Source organism: Ranitomeya imitator, chromosome 2, assembly GCF_032444005.1.
Source record: "Ranitomeya imitator isolate aRanImi1 chromosome 2, aRanImi1.pri, whole genome shotgun sequence".
Lineage (NCBI taxonomy): Eukaryota > Metazoa > Chordata > Amphibia > Anura > Dendrobatidae > Ranitomeya > Ranitomeya imitator.
Window position 1 is genome coordinate 373,712,623 of NC_091283.1, and position 19,513 is coordinate 373,732,135.

General features: G+C 41.5%; 1 protein-coding gene across 1 annotated transcript; it reads right to left on the reverse strand.

Annotated features, from left to right (window-relative positions):
- Positions 1-1,947: 1,947 nt before the first annotated feature.
- On the reverse strand, positions 1,948-18,391 carry LOC138663994 (zinc finger protein 250-like). Its single transcript, XM_069750392.1, has 7 exons — positions 18,332-18,391; positions 7,939-8,088; positions 7,642-7,821; positions 7,444-7,567; positions 7,251-7,360; positions 4,412-4,502; positions 1,948-3,433 (listed from the first exon to the last, which is right to left on the reverse strand). The coding sequence occupies exons 1-7, from the start codon at positions 18,356-18,358 to the stop codon at positions 2,118-2,120; spliced, it is 1,998 nt and encodes a 665-aa protein (XP_069606493.1). The 5' UTR covers positions 18,359-18,391; the 3' UTR covers positions 1,948-2,117.
- Positions 18,392-19,513: the final 1,122 nt, after the last annotated feature.

Below are 19,513 nucleotides of genomic sequence, written 5' to 3' on the forward strand. Positions count from 1 at the left end.
AAAATACTGTTTTAGCACCAAATTTATAATTTAGACAAGGGGTAATGGACGAAATTGGACTCCACAATTTGTTGTGCAATTTCTCCCAAATGTGGCGGTACCGCATATGTGGTTGTACACTACTGTTTGAGCATACGGCAGGGATTAGATGATAAGGAGCGCTATTTGACTTTTAGAATGCACATTCCGTTTAAATAGATTGTGGGTTCCATTAGTTGAGCCCCTGAGGTGCCAAAACAGCAAAACCTACCCAGGCGACCCCATATTGGAAACTTCATTGCCTAAGGAATTCATCTAAGGGTGTAGAGAGTATTTTAAACTCATAGGTGCCTCACAGAATTTTATAACATTGAGATGTGGAAATATGATATTTTAGTGGTAAAAATATATATATTTTTTTAATTTGCTGCAAATTTTTCGGGTACAGAAGTGTTAATAGGTGAAACTGGACCCCATCATTTATTGCACAAATTCTCCCAAACGTGGTGATGCCCACATTGTCAGAAATAACTGTTAGGCCAGGTTCATACTGCGTTAAAGCAGCCCGTTCAATGCATAGCGCTGACGGACTGCGTTAACGCTATAGCATACACGCCATCACATTATGCTATACTGCTAACGCAGATGATTCATCTGTGCTAGCGCTGCAGCCCGCGTCCGAGGCTCCGTCACTGAATGTCGACACATCGCTAGCGCATGCCGATTATGGCATGCGTTGGGGATGCGCCCGATAATAGGGGTTAATGGCAGCGTTAATGGACTGCATTACACCGCGTTATGGCAGTCTAACGGACTGCCATAACGCAGTGTGACCACAACCTTAGGCCACACGTCAGGGCTGAGAAGGAGGGAGCGACATTTGCCAAGCGCCTAAGGTGCCAGAACATGAGAAAAACCCAAAAGTGACCTCATTGTAGAAATTGCACCTATCAATTAATTAATCTATGGCGGCAGTGACGATTTTGAAACATGCATGCCAGGTTTTTTTCTGGAGAATTACAAATATGCCTTTTTAGTGCCCCTATGCAGTGTAGAGCCCCCCCAATATATTGTAGCGCCCGCATACATTGTGCCCAGTTTGTGCATCTGACGACACATACCCCGTAAATTGCTAAGTGCTCTCTCCCCACTACAATAATGCCAAACATGTGGCTGCTTACTGTCCTTTAGGCACAATGGGGCTCAGAATGAGGGTACGTGTTTGAGAGCGCAGAATTCACTGGATTTTATTGGAAAGGCAGGAGCCATGTCACCTTTCCAGCAATTTCAAGAACAGAGCTCTAATTTCCCCATCAGAATGGAGTGGTGTTCTTGTGAATGGTCTACAAATGTTGTACAAATACTCAAGTTATCATTATGGAGTATCCCTTTAACTTTATAGCTCCAGGTGAAATGAAAAGTATTACATTCTTTTCCTTCATCTGCCATAGGGAAAATTCTTCTTTCCAAGTTATTTTGCAGTTTCTGATGAATGTCCAGATTTAGGGACTGAATTGCTATTAAAACTTTTGTTCAATTACTGCCACACTTGGTGCCAAGTCTTTTTTAACTACTCTTTCTAAATAGGTTCCTAGATAACCTGCCACAGGCACTTTGTTGTCATTCCTAAAAAGCTTGAGTCCTATCTATACAGTAGCAGCACAAGTGTTGAAATGCTAAAAAACATACTACTGATTTTACGGATCTTTTTGTGGACAAACTTTTCTGGGGCAATATTTTCAAGCACATAACTATAGCAATAAGATGGATAAAAAGTTTTCTAAATTTTCACATAATGCAGTTACTATGATTATTCCCCAACAAAAGGTTCATTTTCACAAACAAAAAGTGACCTGACAAATTCTACAAAGTCTGAAATCCATGATATAATTCTCCTCTGGCTAATTGTACAAAAAGCCTTAATTCTATTGTTAAGGAAGCGAAAAAAGATAGTTTAACTCTAATGCATTTCAGTTTTAAAAGTAAACTTTTATTAACAATTAGAAACAACAAGTATTGAGATGCAGTTTTATATATAAATTAATGTGATGTATTCTATTCACTTGACTGATATATAGATGTGATACTTCTTTTCTTGACCTACTGATCAGTGAAATATATTCAAAGAAAAAGAGTGGCTATTTCCCTTTGTGAGTTTTGTGATGCTTAATAAGATATTTTTTGTGTACAAAACATTTCCCACATTGTGAACATGAATATGGCTTCTCTCCTCTGTGAGTTTTTTGGTGGTCAACAAGACTGGATGTCCGAGTAAAACTTTTCCCGCATTCTGAACATGAATATGGCTTCTGACCTGTGTGAGTTCCCTGATGTGTAACAAGATAGGATTTATGGGTAAAACACTTTCCACATTCTTGACATAAAAATGACTTCTGCCCTGTATGAATTTTCTGGTGTGTAACAAAATTTGATTTATATCTAAAACATTTCCCACATTCTAAACATGAAAATGGCTTCTCCCCTGTATGAATTCTCTGATGAGTAATAAGATTTGGCTTAAATCTATAGCATTTCCCACAGTCTGAACATGAAAACGGCTTCTGCCCTGTATGAATTCTCTGATGTGTAATAAGATTTGATTTTACTGTAAAACCTCTTCCACATTCTGAGCATGAAAATGGTTTCTCCCCTGTATGAATTATCTGATGTGTAACAAGATTTGCTTTACATGTAAAACGTTTCCCACATTCTGAACATAAAAATGGCTTTTCTGTTTTGTGAATTTGTTTATGTTTAACAAGATTTAATTTAACACTATAACTTTTCTCACAATCTGTACATGAATATGGCTTCTCCCCTGTGTGAAGCCTCTGATGTGTAACAAGATCAGATTTCAGTTTAAAACATTTCCCACATTCCGAACATGAAAATGGCTTCACGTCTGTATGAATTATTTGATGCCTAATAAGACTTGCTTTTATTGTAAAACATCTTCCACATTCCGAACAAGAAAATGGCTTCTCCCCTGTGTGAATTCTCTCATGTCTAGCAAGATTTGCCTTAACTGTAAAACTTCTTCCACATTCTGAGCATGAAAATGGCGTTTCTCCCGTGTGAGTTTTCCAATGCTGAGCAAGCTGTGATTTTCCTACAAAACATTTCCCACATTCTGGGCATAAAAATGGCTTCTCCCCTGTGTGGATTTTTTGATGTGTAACAAGATGACTTTTCTGGTTAAAATATTTCCCACATTCTGAACATGAATATTGCTTCTTCCCTGGGTGAGCTCTATTTTTATTTTCTAGAATAGTGTGTGATGAATCAGGAGATATGATATTTTTAATAGATTCATTTGATATATCTTTGCTGTCAAAGGCTGAGGGTATAGCTGAGTTAATGATACGTTCTTCATAAATGTCTTGTATGAAATCATGATCTTCTGCTTTAAAATCAAAATACATCTCTTGGACTTCTGTGTTCCTGATACAGTCGCCTGTTAAAAATAAAACTGTTAGGGGTAGGGTCACTTGGGAAATATTAAGATAAATTAGAATAAGCATCTTTAGGATGTGATTAACCCAATAATTGATGCCAGAGTGGCTCTTAAAAGGGGTTTTAGCATAGCAATAAATACGTTCTGTGTAAAATTTCAATTTTTCTTTTAAAAGGAATCTGTCACCTCACTTTTTGGATATAAGCTTTGCCACCGCCATCAGGGGCCCCGGATGTAACCTGAAAGATAAGAAAAACAAGTTAGATTATACTCACCCAGGGGCAGTACCTTTCCCGGCGCCTGCGCACTGCAGTACTTTGCTATGCCCTCAAGAGGGTAGATAACATACGCCCGTGCAGGTGCCGCGACAGGAAGCAAGGAAGAGGACATCATTGCATGAAGATGGGAGGCGCCAGACCGCGACACCTATCGGACCGGACCGCACCGGGACCACCCCTGGGTGAGTATAATCTAAATTGTTTTTCTTATCTTTCAGGTTACATCGGGGGGCTTAACTACATCATTACAGAATGCTGTAGATAAGTCCTTGATGGTGGTGACAGATATTGGTGATATTTTTATATGCGAAAAATGAGGTGACAGATTCCCTTTAAGTAAATTCAGCCTCAATTATGTGAATATATATGGTTACTAGTGATGAGCGAGTATACTCATTGCTCGGGTTTTCCCGAGCACGCTCAGGTGATCTCCAAGTATTTGTTAGTGTTCGGAGATTTAGTTTTCATCCCAGTAGCTGAATGATTTACAGCTATTAGCCAGGCTGAGTACATGTGGGGGTTGCCTGGTTGCTAGGGAATCCGCACATGTAATCAAGCTGACTAATGGGTGTTAATCATTCAGCAGCCGAGATGAAAAATAAATCTCCGAGCAGTCATAAATACTCAGAGACCACCCGAGCTTGCTTGGGAAAACCCGAGCAACGAGTATACTCGCTCATCACTAATGGTTACTACTCACCCGGATGATTATGTGTAGGAATCTCCTCTTTACACCACTCACCACCCCTCACATATGTCTTTGTAGTATTATCATGGGTCAGATTTTCACCCTGAAACAAATATTGTACAAGTCACAGACAGATGGAGAAGTCCCATCTATGATCAGCTCTAATCCTGCCATCTCCATCGTTCTCATTACACAAGTATAAAACATGGAATACTGGTGGATAAAAAAGACCTTCATAGTAGAGATGAGAGAATCTTTTGAAATTCAAATTTGTCAGCTTTGCCAAATTTTCCCAGGAAATTCCACTTTCAGGGCAACTTTCAAGTCGAAAGTACTCTAAAGCCTCCAATTACCCTGAAAAATGTTTATAACACTCCGAAATCTACTAGAACCCCTTTAAAGCTTTTTAATGCAAATATAACCCTAGTAATGTGAAAGTGACCTAATATACGGCTATGAGTAAATGGATATAATCAGGGGTAAAAAAAAAAAGTTTTTTTCATGACAAACCTAACTGATAGACTTTTTAAAATAACGGTCCAATAATTATCCATTTTTTATGATAAGACAAACCGTTCTGTCGCTGCCTGAAAGTCCAGAAGAATGACTGAAATTTCCTGCGTAGGCAAAATTCACTTGGCTCGGTCTTTGGTCCAGGCCAAGCCTTACAATGTATTTTATAAATAATGAAAGCAAGGCAGGGGCCTTGATGGTGACCATTTATTTGGGTGTCACTGCCACCATGGTGACCAGATCATAGATAAATTAGAATCCAAGTTTGCTTTCTTGATCGATTACTCTCTTCAATCTGGTGAGGTAGTGACAGAAAATAACAATATAGCCTTTTTTGTTACTTGCCCTGGGCAAAAATCCAGTCCTGCATAGATGTTCAGATCTGCAAAACTTGGAGATGCCAGTAACACCTTGCCTTGTTGTAGTGGTGCTTCGTCACAGTTCAAAATATTTGATGTAGATCAAGTATGAAATGCCATACACCAGAGTTCTGTGCCCACAGAAGTGATGGATTTGTGTGGAAAAAATGTAATCATTTTGGGCCCAAACCTGCACAGGGGCCAACCAGGGGGTACTACATAATTATATGTTTACAAAATCCAAAAATAATAAAGATGATGAAATGCTAATAATGATCATCATATTTAATATTTTCTTTGCAAACAAGCCCCAAGAAAGTATTAAGAACAAGTATAGAACAATGTGAAACAACGGTTGTAGGCCCATAGATTGTGGTCCATGAAAAAGCCATGAGAAAGCACCATGGAAACCTAACAGACGCAGGACAACAGTATAAATTTACCGGTTGTTCCTTCATCCCTTGTTGCATTTTTATCAGCATGTTTTCTAATATGATTATGATGGGCAGCCAGGGCAGTAGGATAAGTTTGAAAGTTTCTATTCTTATTCCAATCCTTGTTGCATCCTTCTCAGTGTTTTTTTCCAATTCAATAAGCTTAGCAGCCTCTTTGAAGGCTTACTCCAAAGAGTTGCCTTGAGCAACATCTTCTTCCCAAGGGTATATTTGTGTAAAAAATGCTGCACAATCAAATTGAGGATGTATCATCTGGGATATGTGTTATTTTGTCCAAACCTAGCCAATGTTTCTGCCATTGTCGCTTACTAAGTTGCCCAGTTGTAGTTGTTGGTGAGCCAATCACTGGGACCTTTTCTACTCAGTGCAGAAGAGCAACTCCTCTGTCATATGGGTTTGACACCTATGCTCATGAGAAATAAAACATCTAAGGTGGTGAGTGGATGCAATGTTCTTCCCTGTTGTTGCTGGGGATGGGGAGATATCCATCTTAAATACTTGAGAGGATGTGAAATAAGTGCCTCCCGATACTGCAACAAGAACTATTTCTCAACCCTTGTAGCCTGATCATCTAACCTCCTTGTGGTTGGAGACTGCGAGATGTCTATTGAGGATGATGTGAATAAGGTCCAAAGGCACTGACTGATATGGAATCAGACCCAGTACGCAAAACGTAGAGGTGTCACCACATGGTCTGCTTTAGTGGTGAATTTTTATCATTCAAATCATTGTACTTTACCTGATTGTAATTGCTGCACAATAACAATTCCATGCATCACTCACAGTTTCCGAAGGAATTTCTTACTTTGAAAAATCGTGGAAGCTAGGTTTCCTCCATTGAAGCGGAGCATTCACAAAAATGCAGTAGAATTCACATGGTCTCGTGCTGCAGATCCTGCACACTGCAATAGATTGGGTACTTTGGCAACACAGAAAAGAATTCTCATACCTGACACGAGAGTACATTGTCAGTCAATGTCAGTGCCCTTATTAACATGGCTACCATTGCCAAAAGTACTATTAACCATACAGCTACACATTTAGTTCAGATCTTCCACCTACTTTGCTCCATCTCATCCATTGCATCACCAGAAAGAAGTTGTTGTAAAGTATCTTCCTTAGCACTGGGAGTGCATTTGAAAAGATTAACTGTGATGGTGTTGAAAGAGGAGGAATGTGTAAAACTCTGAATCAAACTGATGGTGGCACTGTCAGAGGTAACATCGTTCTGTTATGATTGACTTGAGTCCTTTTCATCCTCTGCTCACACATTCTTATTGCCAGCGTCTCTCATCTAACTAGGCACGCTGATTGGATGTGAATGCTGCAAATAAATTATCGGAATGCCTGCCCACCTCTATCCGAATTCATCTGATCCTTCCCTGGCTGATCAAATCACCTACAATGTATGAAACAGTGGCCAAAATTGTAAGTAGTTTGTGTGAAGCAAATTGCATATAATTAAAATTTCGCTCATCTCTACTTCACAGCTGTCTACATATCATAGGGAAGATTTCATGACACCTTCTCTCCATCTACATGATGATCTTGAGGAACATTGGGATTTTCTTGTTTACAGTCCAGTGGAAGAAGATGGTGACATCTCTCTGGTGTTGTCCTCTTACTGGATAAAACTAGAGGAAACACATACAGGGACTGAATTCATTCTTAAAATACAGATAATTATAGTACATGTGTATGTAGTCCTGTCTATTACCTGGTGATGTGAGGAGCTGGGTATCCTCCATCATGACGTCCTTGTACAGATCTTTATGTCCTTCTAAATACTCCCACTCCTCCATGGAAAAATAGACAGCGACATCCTGACACCTTATAGGAACCTAACACATACAATAATAGGGTCATACTCCCGATCCCTTTATAGCGTTCATGTATAATGTCCCAGCAATCTCACCTCTCCAGTCAGCAGTTCAATCATCCTGTAGGTGATTTCTAGGATCTTCTGTTCATTGACGTCCTCATGTATCAGGAGGTGAGGTGGAGGCTCCGTGATTGGTCTCAGGTGTCTTCCCCATCCCTCAGACTCATCGGTTTGACAGCACTCACTAGAGGTCTTCTTAATTACTGTGTAATCCTGGTTATGAAGAGACAATAAATTACACTAGAGACATTTCTAGAGTCCTCACCTTCTGTTCATCTGTTATTCCCATAGATAAAAATGATGTAATGTGATGTCATCACAATCTCTCACCTCTCCAGTAAGCCGAAAGAGGATCTCTAGGGTGAGGTGTAATAACCTCTCCACCATCTTGTCCCTGTTCCTATCCATCCTTGACGGGTCAACCAGGATAATTCTCTTATATGGAAAATCTCCACTGAGAAGATCCAATATAGTAGGGACCTGAATGGGAAAAAGATGCAACATCATTAAGTTCCCATGTAATAATTCAATTACTGGAGATAAGGGGGAAACATAGGAGGAGATAACATGTAAATGCTTTAGTCTCTTTCCATGGACTGAAACATGAGCTAAAAATCTTGTCAATGTAAATCCTCCATATTTGAGATCAAAGCATCTTCACATTACCACTACAACCAATGGTTATTGCACAGGTGATGCTGCATATACAGGTGCTTCTCACAAAATTAGAATATCAAATTTATTTTATTCTTCAATAAAAAAGTGAATCTCATATATTATATAGAGTCATTATAAACATAGTGATCTATTTCAAGTGTTTATTTCTGTTAATGTTGATGATCATGGCTTACAGCAAATGAAAACCCAAAATTCATTATCTCAGTAAATTAGAATATTTTCTAACACCAGCTTTAAAAATGATTTTAAAATCCGAAATGTTGGCCTACTGAATTGTATGTTCCGTAAATGCACTCAATACTTGGTTGAGGCTCCATTTACATCAATTACTGCATCAGTGAGGCTTGGCATGGAGGCCATCAGCCTGTGGCACTGCTGAGGTGTTATGGAAGCCCAGGTAGCTTTGATAGCAGCCTTCAGCTCGTCTGCATTGTTGGGTCTGGTGTCTCTCATCTTCCTCTTGACAATATCCCATAGATTCTCTATGGGGTTAAAGTCAGGCGAGTTTGCTGGCCAATCAAGCACAGTGATACTGTTGTTTTTAAACCAGGTAATTGGTACTTTTGGAAGTGTGGACAGGTGACAAATCCTGCTGGAGAATTAAATTTCCATCTCCAAAAAGCTTTTCGGCAGAGGGAAGCATGAAGTGCTCTAAAATTTCCTGGTAGACGGCTGTGCTGACTTTGGTCTTGACAAAACACAGTGGACCTACACCAGCAGATGACATGGCTCCCAAAACCATCATTGAGTGTGGAAACTTCACACTAGACCTCAAGTAGCTTGGATTGTATGCATCTCCACTCGTCCTCCAGACTCTGGGACCTTGCTTTCCAAATGAAATGCAAAATTTACTTTCATCTGAAAACAACACCTTGGACCACTGTTGGAGCAACAGTCCAGTTATTTTTCTCCTTGGCCCAGGTAAGACGCTTCTGGCCTTGTCTATTGGTCATGAGTGGTTTAACACAAGGAATGCGACACTTGTAGCCCGTGTCCTGGATACATCTGTGTGTGGTGGCTCTTGAAGTAATGACTCCAGAAGCAGTCACGGGTTTTCATTGGCTGCAAGCCATAATCATCAACATTAACATAAATAAACACTTGAAATAGATCGCTTTTGTTTGCAATGACTCCATATAATATATGAGTTTTACTTTTTGTATTTAAGAACTGAAATAAACATTTTCATGATATTCTAATTTTGTGAGAAGCATGTGTATGTATGTATGTTTAGAATGAAAACATGTTGGAAAAATACTCCTGAGACTAGGCTAAACTAAGTTTGACAGAAAGAGAGCAGTGTGCAAAGGACCAGAAACCACACAGTAAGCACAGGACCTGAGATTAGACAGTCACGTGACTGCAGAGGTGTGGAGCTACCACATGAGATGACGCGGAGACGGCTGAGAGCGTGGAGCACAGGACAGAGAACAACGACGTAGTCAGTGGTGAGCCGAGGGTCAAAAAGCCAGATGAAAGCAAGGTACCAGGGACAGGACCAGAGAGTAAACCAAGATGAGCCAAGGGGTCAGATAACCAGGAAGGACAGAACAGTACCGAGCAGAAAACAGGCAGGAGTCAGGGGACAGAACCGGGTCATACACAGCAAAGCACACACACACTGAGGCACAGTGATTACAGAGAGTAACCTGGATCAGCAACCACAAGCTGAGTAAACGGAAGTATCACCGACACCTGACCCAGGAACCACAGTATTAAATAGCTGCCTCCGAACCAGAGAGAAGCAATCCTAGTTAACCCTGACCTGACAAGGACGGAGGCTGGATAATCCCGTCCAGAGTCATGACACCACCAAGATAAAAAAAAAAAAAACAAGAAATACTGGAGGTTACAAAAGGTTTCTTCATCAAACCCACGGACAGGCATAATTTATTAAGATTAAAGAGTTATCACCCCAGGAAAATGGTAGAATCCTTGCTATACATCCAGTATTTGTAACAAAATAGTGACAAGTGTAGCCGTGAAGAATCGTTTCAGGCTATGACATAAATTTAAGGATAGAGGGTATCCCTTACCCCTTCTAAAAAAAGAATGGGATTGATTGAAATACTCTCGTTTACACCAAATGAGATCAAAAGTCAAAAGACATTGCGATATTGCTAGGATTGTCAGGCGACATTGGCCCATGTTAGGCAGATGTTTGCCTGACATTGAAGAATTTAAAGACCTTCAGATTTTGTCATATAAAAGAAATAAAAAACATTAATGTCAGGTTGGTACCCTCTGACATTTGGTTTTTCAAGACGAATGTTCAAACAACTCTTACAACAGGGTTGTTTAACGTGTTTGAATTGCGTCAACTGTAAATATATGATTGAAGGCAATTGATTATCACATCCTTTCATACAGCAGTTTAACAAGGCAGGTTCCATTCAGAACAGGACTCACCATAGTTACATAGGTGGAAAAAAGACCTAGGTCCATCAAGTTCAACCTTTCTCCACCAATTGTACGTTTTGTCACTATTGACCAAAGAAGTTGAGTGCACATGCTTAGCTTCACATCCAGAGGTTTACTTTCAAGATAGACGCGGTGAGGGGTCAGCCTGTCAGTGCTCAGACCATATGCCACACACTGCATTAAATTGTTTAAATTGGTCTGCATGGCTGCCGTTGTAGAAGGAAGCCTCTTCTAAAGATGACGCACAAGAAACTCCGCAAACAGCTTGCTGAAGACAAGAAGACTGAAGACATGGATTACTGGAACTATGTCCTGTGGTCTGATGAGACCAAGATAAACTTATTTGATTCAGATGGTGTCAAGCAATAGGTGAGGAGTACAAAGACAATTGTGTCTGGCCTACAGTCAAGCATGGTGGTGGGAGTGTCATGGTTTGGGGCTACATGAGTGCTGCACACTGTGGGGAGCTAGAGTTCATTGAGGTGACCATGAATGCCAACATGTACTGTGGCATACTGAAGCAGAGTATGATCTCCTCCTTTCGGACCCTGGGCCGCAGGCTAGTATTCCAACATGAAAACAAGACCAAACACACCCCCAAGATGACCACTGCCTTGCTAAAGAAACTGAGGGTAAAAGCAGACTCCTGAATTTCCCTGACTCACGAGCCCTGGGTAAAAGTACTATACTGGCCACTTTTGTTGCTAGCGGTTTAGACATTAATGGCTGTGTGTTGAGTTATTTTGAAGGCACAACAAATTTACACTGTGTGAGGCAGTGATCGGTGTCATATGCGAGGGTCGCTGTGTGTCCCCCCAGGATACACACAGGCGTATTGAGGCCGCGACAGTGCATTGCAGTCACAAGCAGAGCTGTGATTGCAATGCAAAATAAATGTATGTGTTGGTCTTGGGCAAGCTACTTATCCAAGGCAGACTTAAGAAAACCTGCTCTGTGCTTTTGGTTTTTTTAAATGGACTACAGGATGGTAGTGGGATATTCACTTTTTTTCTACTTATTTTTTTTTTTCACATTACCTTAATTATCAGATATAAAGAAGAACACTTCACAACCTCTTTTTTCTTCCGTCCTTTTTTCCTTTTTCTCACCGTGAGCTTTAATATACACTTTTCTCGGTATATTATTGGTTAATAAGTTAGTCCGCACAGTCCTCCTGTCACTTCTTTTTTTATTCTTTCTGATTATCTCAGTGCGCGGTCAGCGCATGCGCAGTTTGGGGCGACTCTGTGACTTTCTGTCCCGCCCTCTGCTGGATGCAGTGCGTTCCACGCCTGCGTTCCAGGCATGCGGCAAGGGAAGTCACTATTTCAATAGAGGAAGCCCGGAAAACCGCGCATGCGCAATGATACGCCGGAGACGCTGACATATGAATCAGCTGTGTATGTGCGCGCAAGGAGGGTTTAAATAGATGGATATACTATAGTACACATACACGCCCCCATTTGAGGAAGCCAGTATGGCGAAACGGCGCTGTCGGGGTCACTGATGGTCTCTCCTGTGTAGGTAATAGTATTCACATGCTGGGATACTTTTTTACATTTCTTATTGCACTTTAGATCCTAATCTTCTGAAATTGCTGCTAGTCTGGTTGCAATATGCATAGTTGTACAGCACGGAGCACTTTATATAGTGCCGGTCACTAATGCTGCTAGTCAATATAACTATATGCATTTTTGCACAGCGCTATGCACTTTATATACACCATGTTAGGACATACATAGTTATTATATAACACTGTCCAGGTTCAAGGGAAATTTTTTGGCAGTCAGCAATTTCCTTCTGTCTTGCCGCCCCAAAAAATTACTTTTTGCATGATGCATTTTTCTTAACGGGCGTTATAGATTTTGTAGGATTTATGGGATGTATTTATATATTAATTTATAAGAATATTCTTTGAACCTTTTGGATTGTGTATTCCCAGAATAACTTAATTCTTGCACATGTGTTACCATCAGTTATTTCAATTTTGAAACTTCCTTGTCTTGTTTTATGTGAGATTTTAAATATTTTTTTGTTAATAAAAATATATATTTTATCTACTTGTGCCTTACCCTTTGTATTTTGCCAGTTATCTACCTGGTAAATATGAGTTGATTAGGATGGTAGTGGGGCAATCCATTTCCTACCTGGGTGGGGTTTCCTTGTGGCCTAGGGCCACAGGTTCCTTGTAGAAGCCCCTGAAGCAGAGGGTTGGATGTCAGTTTGGTTTTGCAAGCATGCTATGTGTTCTGTGAGGCAACACAGGCAAGCGGAGCAAAAAGCCTTGGCACCCACAGCGTACAGGGCGGTGCAGTCGGCCACGGCAACCAGCCTCGGATGTGGACTGTTTTGTTTCCCGGCTGCGATTCAGAGGATATCGAGTGCTGTGTATTTTCTGTGAGTTGGACATTAAAACACATTTTGCTTTGAACTTTGCTGGGTCATTGCCTCATCACTGCACAGTGTTGATACTGCTGCACTACAACTGTTACAAAAGCTGTACACTGACTACCTTACTTTGTATCAAAATGGAGCAATTGTTTTTTTAAGCAACTTTTGGAATTTTTTTTCACCACTTAAATAATGAACAAGCTAGACATTTTTGGTGTCTATGAACTCGTAATGATCTGGAGAATCATAATGGCAGGTCAGTTTTAGCATTTAGTGAACCAAGCAAAAAGCTAAACAAAAAACAAGTGTGGGATTGCACTTTTTTTTGCAATTTCACGGCAGTTGGAATTTTTTTTACCATTTTCTAGTACACGACATGGTAAAACCAATGGTGTTGTTCAAAAGTACAACTCGTCCAGCAAAAAAATAGCCCTCACATGGCCATATTGACGGAAAAACAAAAAAGTTATGGCTCTTGGAAGGGGGAGGGGGGGGGGGGGCAAAAAACGAAAACACAAAACTGAAAAAAGCTTCGGGGTTAAACATCTCAATAAGACCAGAGAGGACTTCAAACCGCTCTACAGTTTCCGGAGGTGTGCAGCTCCGCAACTGAGCCAAATCCAAATGTGATCCCGCCGGTAGAGGGACGTAGGTCCTCTTGAATTCATTAGATGGCCCTATATGCCCACTAAAAATAGTCAGACGCTATATGGTAATAAGACATACAATCAGATTCTTTCTCTCACATACGGACGGGTCCCCTTTTACTAAATATCAGTTTCACGCAATTTTTAAAGTGCTTAGAAGCGGTCGACGTCAATCCACAGGCATACGGGACACATTACTTCCAAATAGGGGCCGCCACCGAAGTAGCTAGAGCTGATGTATCGGAGGTCGAAGTGCAGAGAATGGGTCGCTGGAAATCTGCATGCTTTGCTAGGTATATAAGACCTGATTTGCTCAAGTAACACACCTCGTCTCTTTCAGGAGTCCGTAAGCCTGCAGTTTGGGTAATTGGACACTCATACAGTACAGACCAAAAGTTTGGACACACCTTCTCATTTAAAGATTTTTCTGTATTTTCATGACTATGAAAATTGTACATTCACACTGAAGGCAACAAAACTATGAATTAACACATGTGGAATTTACTTAACAAAAAAGTGTGAAACAACTGAAATTATGTCTTATATTCTAGGTTCTTCAAAGTAGCCACCTTTTGCTTTGATGACTGCTTTGCACACTCTTGGCATTCTCTTGATGAGCTTCAAGAGGTAGTCACCGGGAATGGTCTTCCAACAATCTAGAAGGAGTTCCCAGAGATGCTTAGCACTTGTTGGCCTTTTTGCCTTCACTCTGCGGCCCAGCTCACCCCAAACCATCTCGATTGGGTTCAGGTCTGGTGATTGTGGAGGCCAGATCATCTGGCATAGCACCCCATCACTCTCCTTCTTGGTCAAATAGCCCTTAGGTTCTGTAGAAGGACGTGGATCTGGGGATTTATCATGATGGAATATAGGCTGAACTGGATGGACAAATGTCTTTTTTCGGCCTTACTAACTATGTTACTATGTTACTATGTTACACAGCCTGGAGGTGTGTTTGGAGTCATTGTCCTGTTGAAAAATAAAATAATGATCCAACTAAACGCAAACCGGATGGAATAGCATGACGCTGCAAGATGCTGTGGTAGCCATGGTGGTTCAGTATGCCTTCAATTTTGAATAATTAAGTAAATAAGGCAGCACACTGCAGCGCCAAAACATGCAAACTTGAAAACACGAAATTTGAACTGCATTACTGCACTAGAAATATGAAAAATGAGAGCTTTTAGCGCATAAAAATGGCCAATTTTATGTGTACCTGGTAGCCCCTTTACGGCATCTCTCTTATACCAGGTCCTACGCTTGCCTTACCTCGCTGAGAATAAACGTCTCCATCTGAATGGGTACATGTGAAACCTCTTCTTAGACTAAAATTCTCTCTCTCTGTGGAGGGGTATTGGACCTGCTGTAATTAAAACACCTGAAGCTAGGAGGAGGAGTGCACGATCAGAAGGCTAGAGAATACACTTCAGGTGTTTTAATTACAGCAGGTCCAATACCCCTCCACAGAGAGAGAGAGAATTTTAGTCTAAGAAGAGGTTTCACATGTACCCATTCAGATGGAGACGTTTATTCTCAGCGAGGTAAGGCAAGCGTAGGACCTGGTATAAGAGAGATGCCGTAAAGGGGCTACCAGGTACACATAAAATTGGCCATTTTTATGCGCTAAAAGCTCTCATTTTTCATATTTCTAGTGCAGTAATGCAGTTCAAATTTCGTGTTTTCAAGTTTGCATGTTTTGGCGCTGCAGTGTGCTGCCTTATTTACTTAAAGGGACACTGTCACCTGAATTTGGAGGGAACAATCTTCAGCCATGGAGGCGGGGTTTTTGGGTGTTTGATTCACCCTTTCCTTACCCGCTGGCTGCATGCTGGCTGCAATATTGGATTGAAGTTCATTCTCTGTCCTCCATAGTACATGCCTGCACAAGGCAAGATTGCTTTGTGCAGGCGTGTACTATGGAGGACAGAGAATGAACTTCAATCCAATATTGCAGCCAGCATGCAGCCAGCGGGTAAGGAAAGGGTGAATCAAACACCCAAAAACTCCGCCTCCATGGCTGAAGATTGTTCCCTCCAAATTCAGGTGACAGTGTCCCTTTAACTATATACGAGTTGGCGACTCTAGGTTCAGCACCTGTTCACACTGAGTCTATGTTTGGATGTGCAGATCAGGTTTTTGAAATGTATTCTCTAGCCTTCTGATCGTGCACTCCGCCTCCTAGCTTCAGGTGTTTTAATTACAGCAGGTCCAATACCCCTCCACAGAGAGAGAGAATTTTAGTCTAAGAAGAGGTTTCACATGTACCCATTCAGATGGAGACGTTTATTCTCAGCGAGGTAAGGCAAGCGTAGGACCTGGTATAAGAGAGATGCCGTAAAGGGGCTACCAGGTACACATAAAATTGGCCATTTTTATGCGCTAAATGCTCTCATTTTTCACATTTCTAGTGCAGTAATGCAGTTCAAATTTCGTGTTTTCAAGTTTGCATGTTTTGGCGCTGCAGTGTGCTGCCTTATTTACTTAACTATATACGAGTTGGCGACTCTAGGTTCAGCACCTGTTCACACTGAGTCTATGTTTGGATGTGCAGATCAGGTTTTTGAAATGTATTCTCTAGCCTTCTGATCGTGCACTCCGCCTCCTAGCTTCAGGTGTTTTAATTACAGCAGGTCCAATACCCCTCCACAGAGAGAGAGAATTTTAGTCTAAGAAGAGGTTTCACATGTACCCATTCAGATGGAGACGTTTATTCTCAGCGAGGTAAGGCAAGCGTAGGACCTGGTATAAGAGAGATGCCGTAAAGGGGATACCAGGTACACATAAAATTGGCCATTTTTATGCGCTAAAAGCTCTCATTTTTCATATTTCTAGTGCAGTAATGCAGTTCAAATTTCGTGTTTTCAAGTTTGCATGTTTTGGCGCTGCAGTGTGCTGCCTTATTTACTTAACTATATACGAGTTGACGACTCTAGGTTCAGCACCTGTTCACGCTGAGTCTATGTTTGGATGTGCAGATCAGGTTTTTGAAATGAATTCAATTTTGAATAAATCCCCAACAGTGTCACCAGCAAAGCACCCCCACACCATCACACCTCCTCCTCCATGCTTCACGGTGGGATCCAGGCATGTAGAGTCCATCCGTTCACCTTTTCTGCGTCGCACAAAGACACGGTGGTTGGAACCAAAGATCTCAAATTTGGACTCATCAGACCAAAGTACAGATTTCCACTGGTCTAATGTCCATTCCTTGTGTTCTTTAGCCCAAACAAGTCTCTTCTGCTTGATGCCTGTGCTTAGCAGTGGTTTCCTAGCAGCTATTTTACCATGAAGGCCTGCTGCACAAAGTCTCCTCTTAACAGTTGTTGTAGAGATGAGTCTGCTGCTAGAACTCTGTGTGGCATTGACCTGGTCTCTAATCTGAGCTGCTGTTCACCTGCGATTTCTGAGGCTGGTGAACTTATCCTCAGAAGCAGAGGTGACTCTTGGTCTTCCTTTCCTGCGGCAGTCCTCATGTGCGCCAGTTTCTTTGTAGCGCTTGATGGTTTTTGCCACTGCACTTGGGGACACTTTCAAAGTTTGCCCAATTTTTCGGACTGACTGACCTTAATTTCTTAAAGTAATGATGGCCACTCATTTTGCTTTACTTAGCTGCTTTTTTCTTGCCATAATACAAATTCTAACAGTCTATTCAGTAGGACTATCAGCTGTGTATCCACCAGACTTCTGAATAACACAACTGATGGTCCAAACCCCATTTATTAGGCAGGAAATCCTACTTATTAAACCTGACAGGGCACACCTGTGAATTGAAAACCATTTCCGGTGACTACCTCTTGAAGCTCATCAAGAGAATGCCAAGAGTGTGCAAAGCAGTCATCAAAGCAAAAGGTGGCTACTTTGAAGAACCTAGAATATAAGACATAATTTCAGTTCACACTTTTTTTGTTAAATATATAATTCCGCATGTGTTAATTCATAGTTTTGATGCCTTCAGTGTGAATGTACAATTTTCATAGTCATGAAAATACAGAAAAATCTTTAAATGAGAAGGTGTGCCCAAACTTTTGGTATGTACTGTATGTCTACTAGGAGAGAAAAAGGGCCGAAATTCGGCCGGGCGGTTTAAATTTAGGTATTCCGAACCTAAGGACACCGGGAACAGCTGATCTGCAGAGGGGCCGGTGATGGTGGGGGGGGGGAGTCGCCACCGAACTGATCAGACATTGGTGTCCAATATTAAGTAGAGGCCATCAAAGTCTGGAGATCCACTGCAATATAAACTGGGCTCTTCTCCCACCACCAGGATCAGTGTCCTCAGTACAGGACCGACGCCACAGACATTTCATGGGAAATCCCTTTATTCTAAACTATTACACCCGAAATTAGGGAAATTACAGTTTCTCCATTTCTCCAGATTTCTATGGAGACAAAAACTAGACATTTCCATTCCCTGTAATCTCCACCATCTGTCCCCAAACCAGAGCGCCCTCCCCTGTATACATGAGCACAGCCAGCGTTCTATTACTGTACATATACACATGGCAGAGCTGGGGGCACTATCTCCGGGAATGGAGGGGTTACTGCCCCCTGCCCCCGCCCAGTAATAGGGAATCTCCAGTACCTACCTCCACCCGCAGAGCCGCACACCACATATATGGCTGTTCTGTGCGCACAGGACCTGGGATGAGGTCACAGGAGGGGAGGAGTCAGGGGTCACATGATCAGGGGCCTCAGTGTATGCAGGACTCTGCTGTGCTGGTTGTCATGGTGCTGGATGAGAGGAAGTTTGTGTGGGGTCAGGAGGGGTCTACAGTGTGGATGTAGCAGAGCCGTCTGTGTACGAGGTGTACGGAGCAGAGCCGTGTGTGTACGAGGTGTACGGAGTAGAGCCGTGTGTGTACGAGGTGTAAGGAGCGGAGCCGTGTGTGTACGAGGTGTACGGAGTAGAGCCGTGTGTGTACGAGGTGTAAGGAGCGGATCCATGTGTGTACGAGGTGTACGTTTAGTGGCCAGTGTCAGGCAGCTGCTGCAAAGGCAAATAAAATAATGGGATGCATTAAAAGAGGCATAGATGCTCATGAGGAGAACATAATTTTACCTCTATACAAGTCACTAGTTCGACCACACTTAGAATACTGTGCACAGTTCTGGTCTCCGGTGTATAAGAAAGACATAGCTGAACTGGAGCGGGTGCAGAGAAGAGCGACCAAGGTTATTAGAGGACTGGGGGATCTGCAATACCAAGATAGGTTATTACACTTGGGGTTATTTAGTTTGGAAAAACGAAGACTAAGGAGTGATCTTATTACAATGTACAGTAATACAGTATTCGGCCCCCTGGAACTTTTCAACCTTTTCCCACATATCATGCTTCAAACATAAAGATACCAAATGTAATTTTTTAGTGAAGAATCAACAAGTGGAACACAATTGTGAAGTTGAATGAAATTTATTGGTTATTTTAAATTTTTGTGAAAATTCAAAATCTGAAAAGTGGGGCGTGCAATATTGTTTGGCCGCTTTAACTTAATACTTTGTTGAGCCACCTTTTGCTGTGATTACAGCTGCAAGTCACTTGGGGTATGTCTCTATCAGTTTTGTACATCGAGAGACTGAAATTCTTGCCCATTCTTCCTTGGCAAACAGCTCGAGCTCAGTGAGGTTTGATGGAGATCGTTTGTGAACAGCAGTTTTCAGCTCTTTCCACAGATTCTCGGTTGGATTGAGGTCTGGACTTTGACTTGGCCATTCTAACACCTGGATACGTTTATTTGTGAACCATTCCATTGTAGACTTTATGTTTGGGA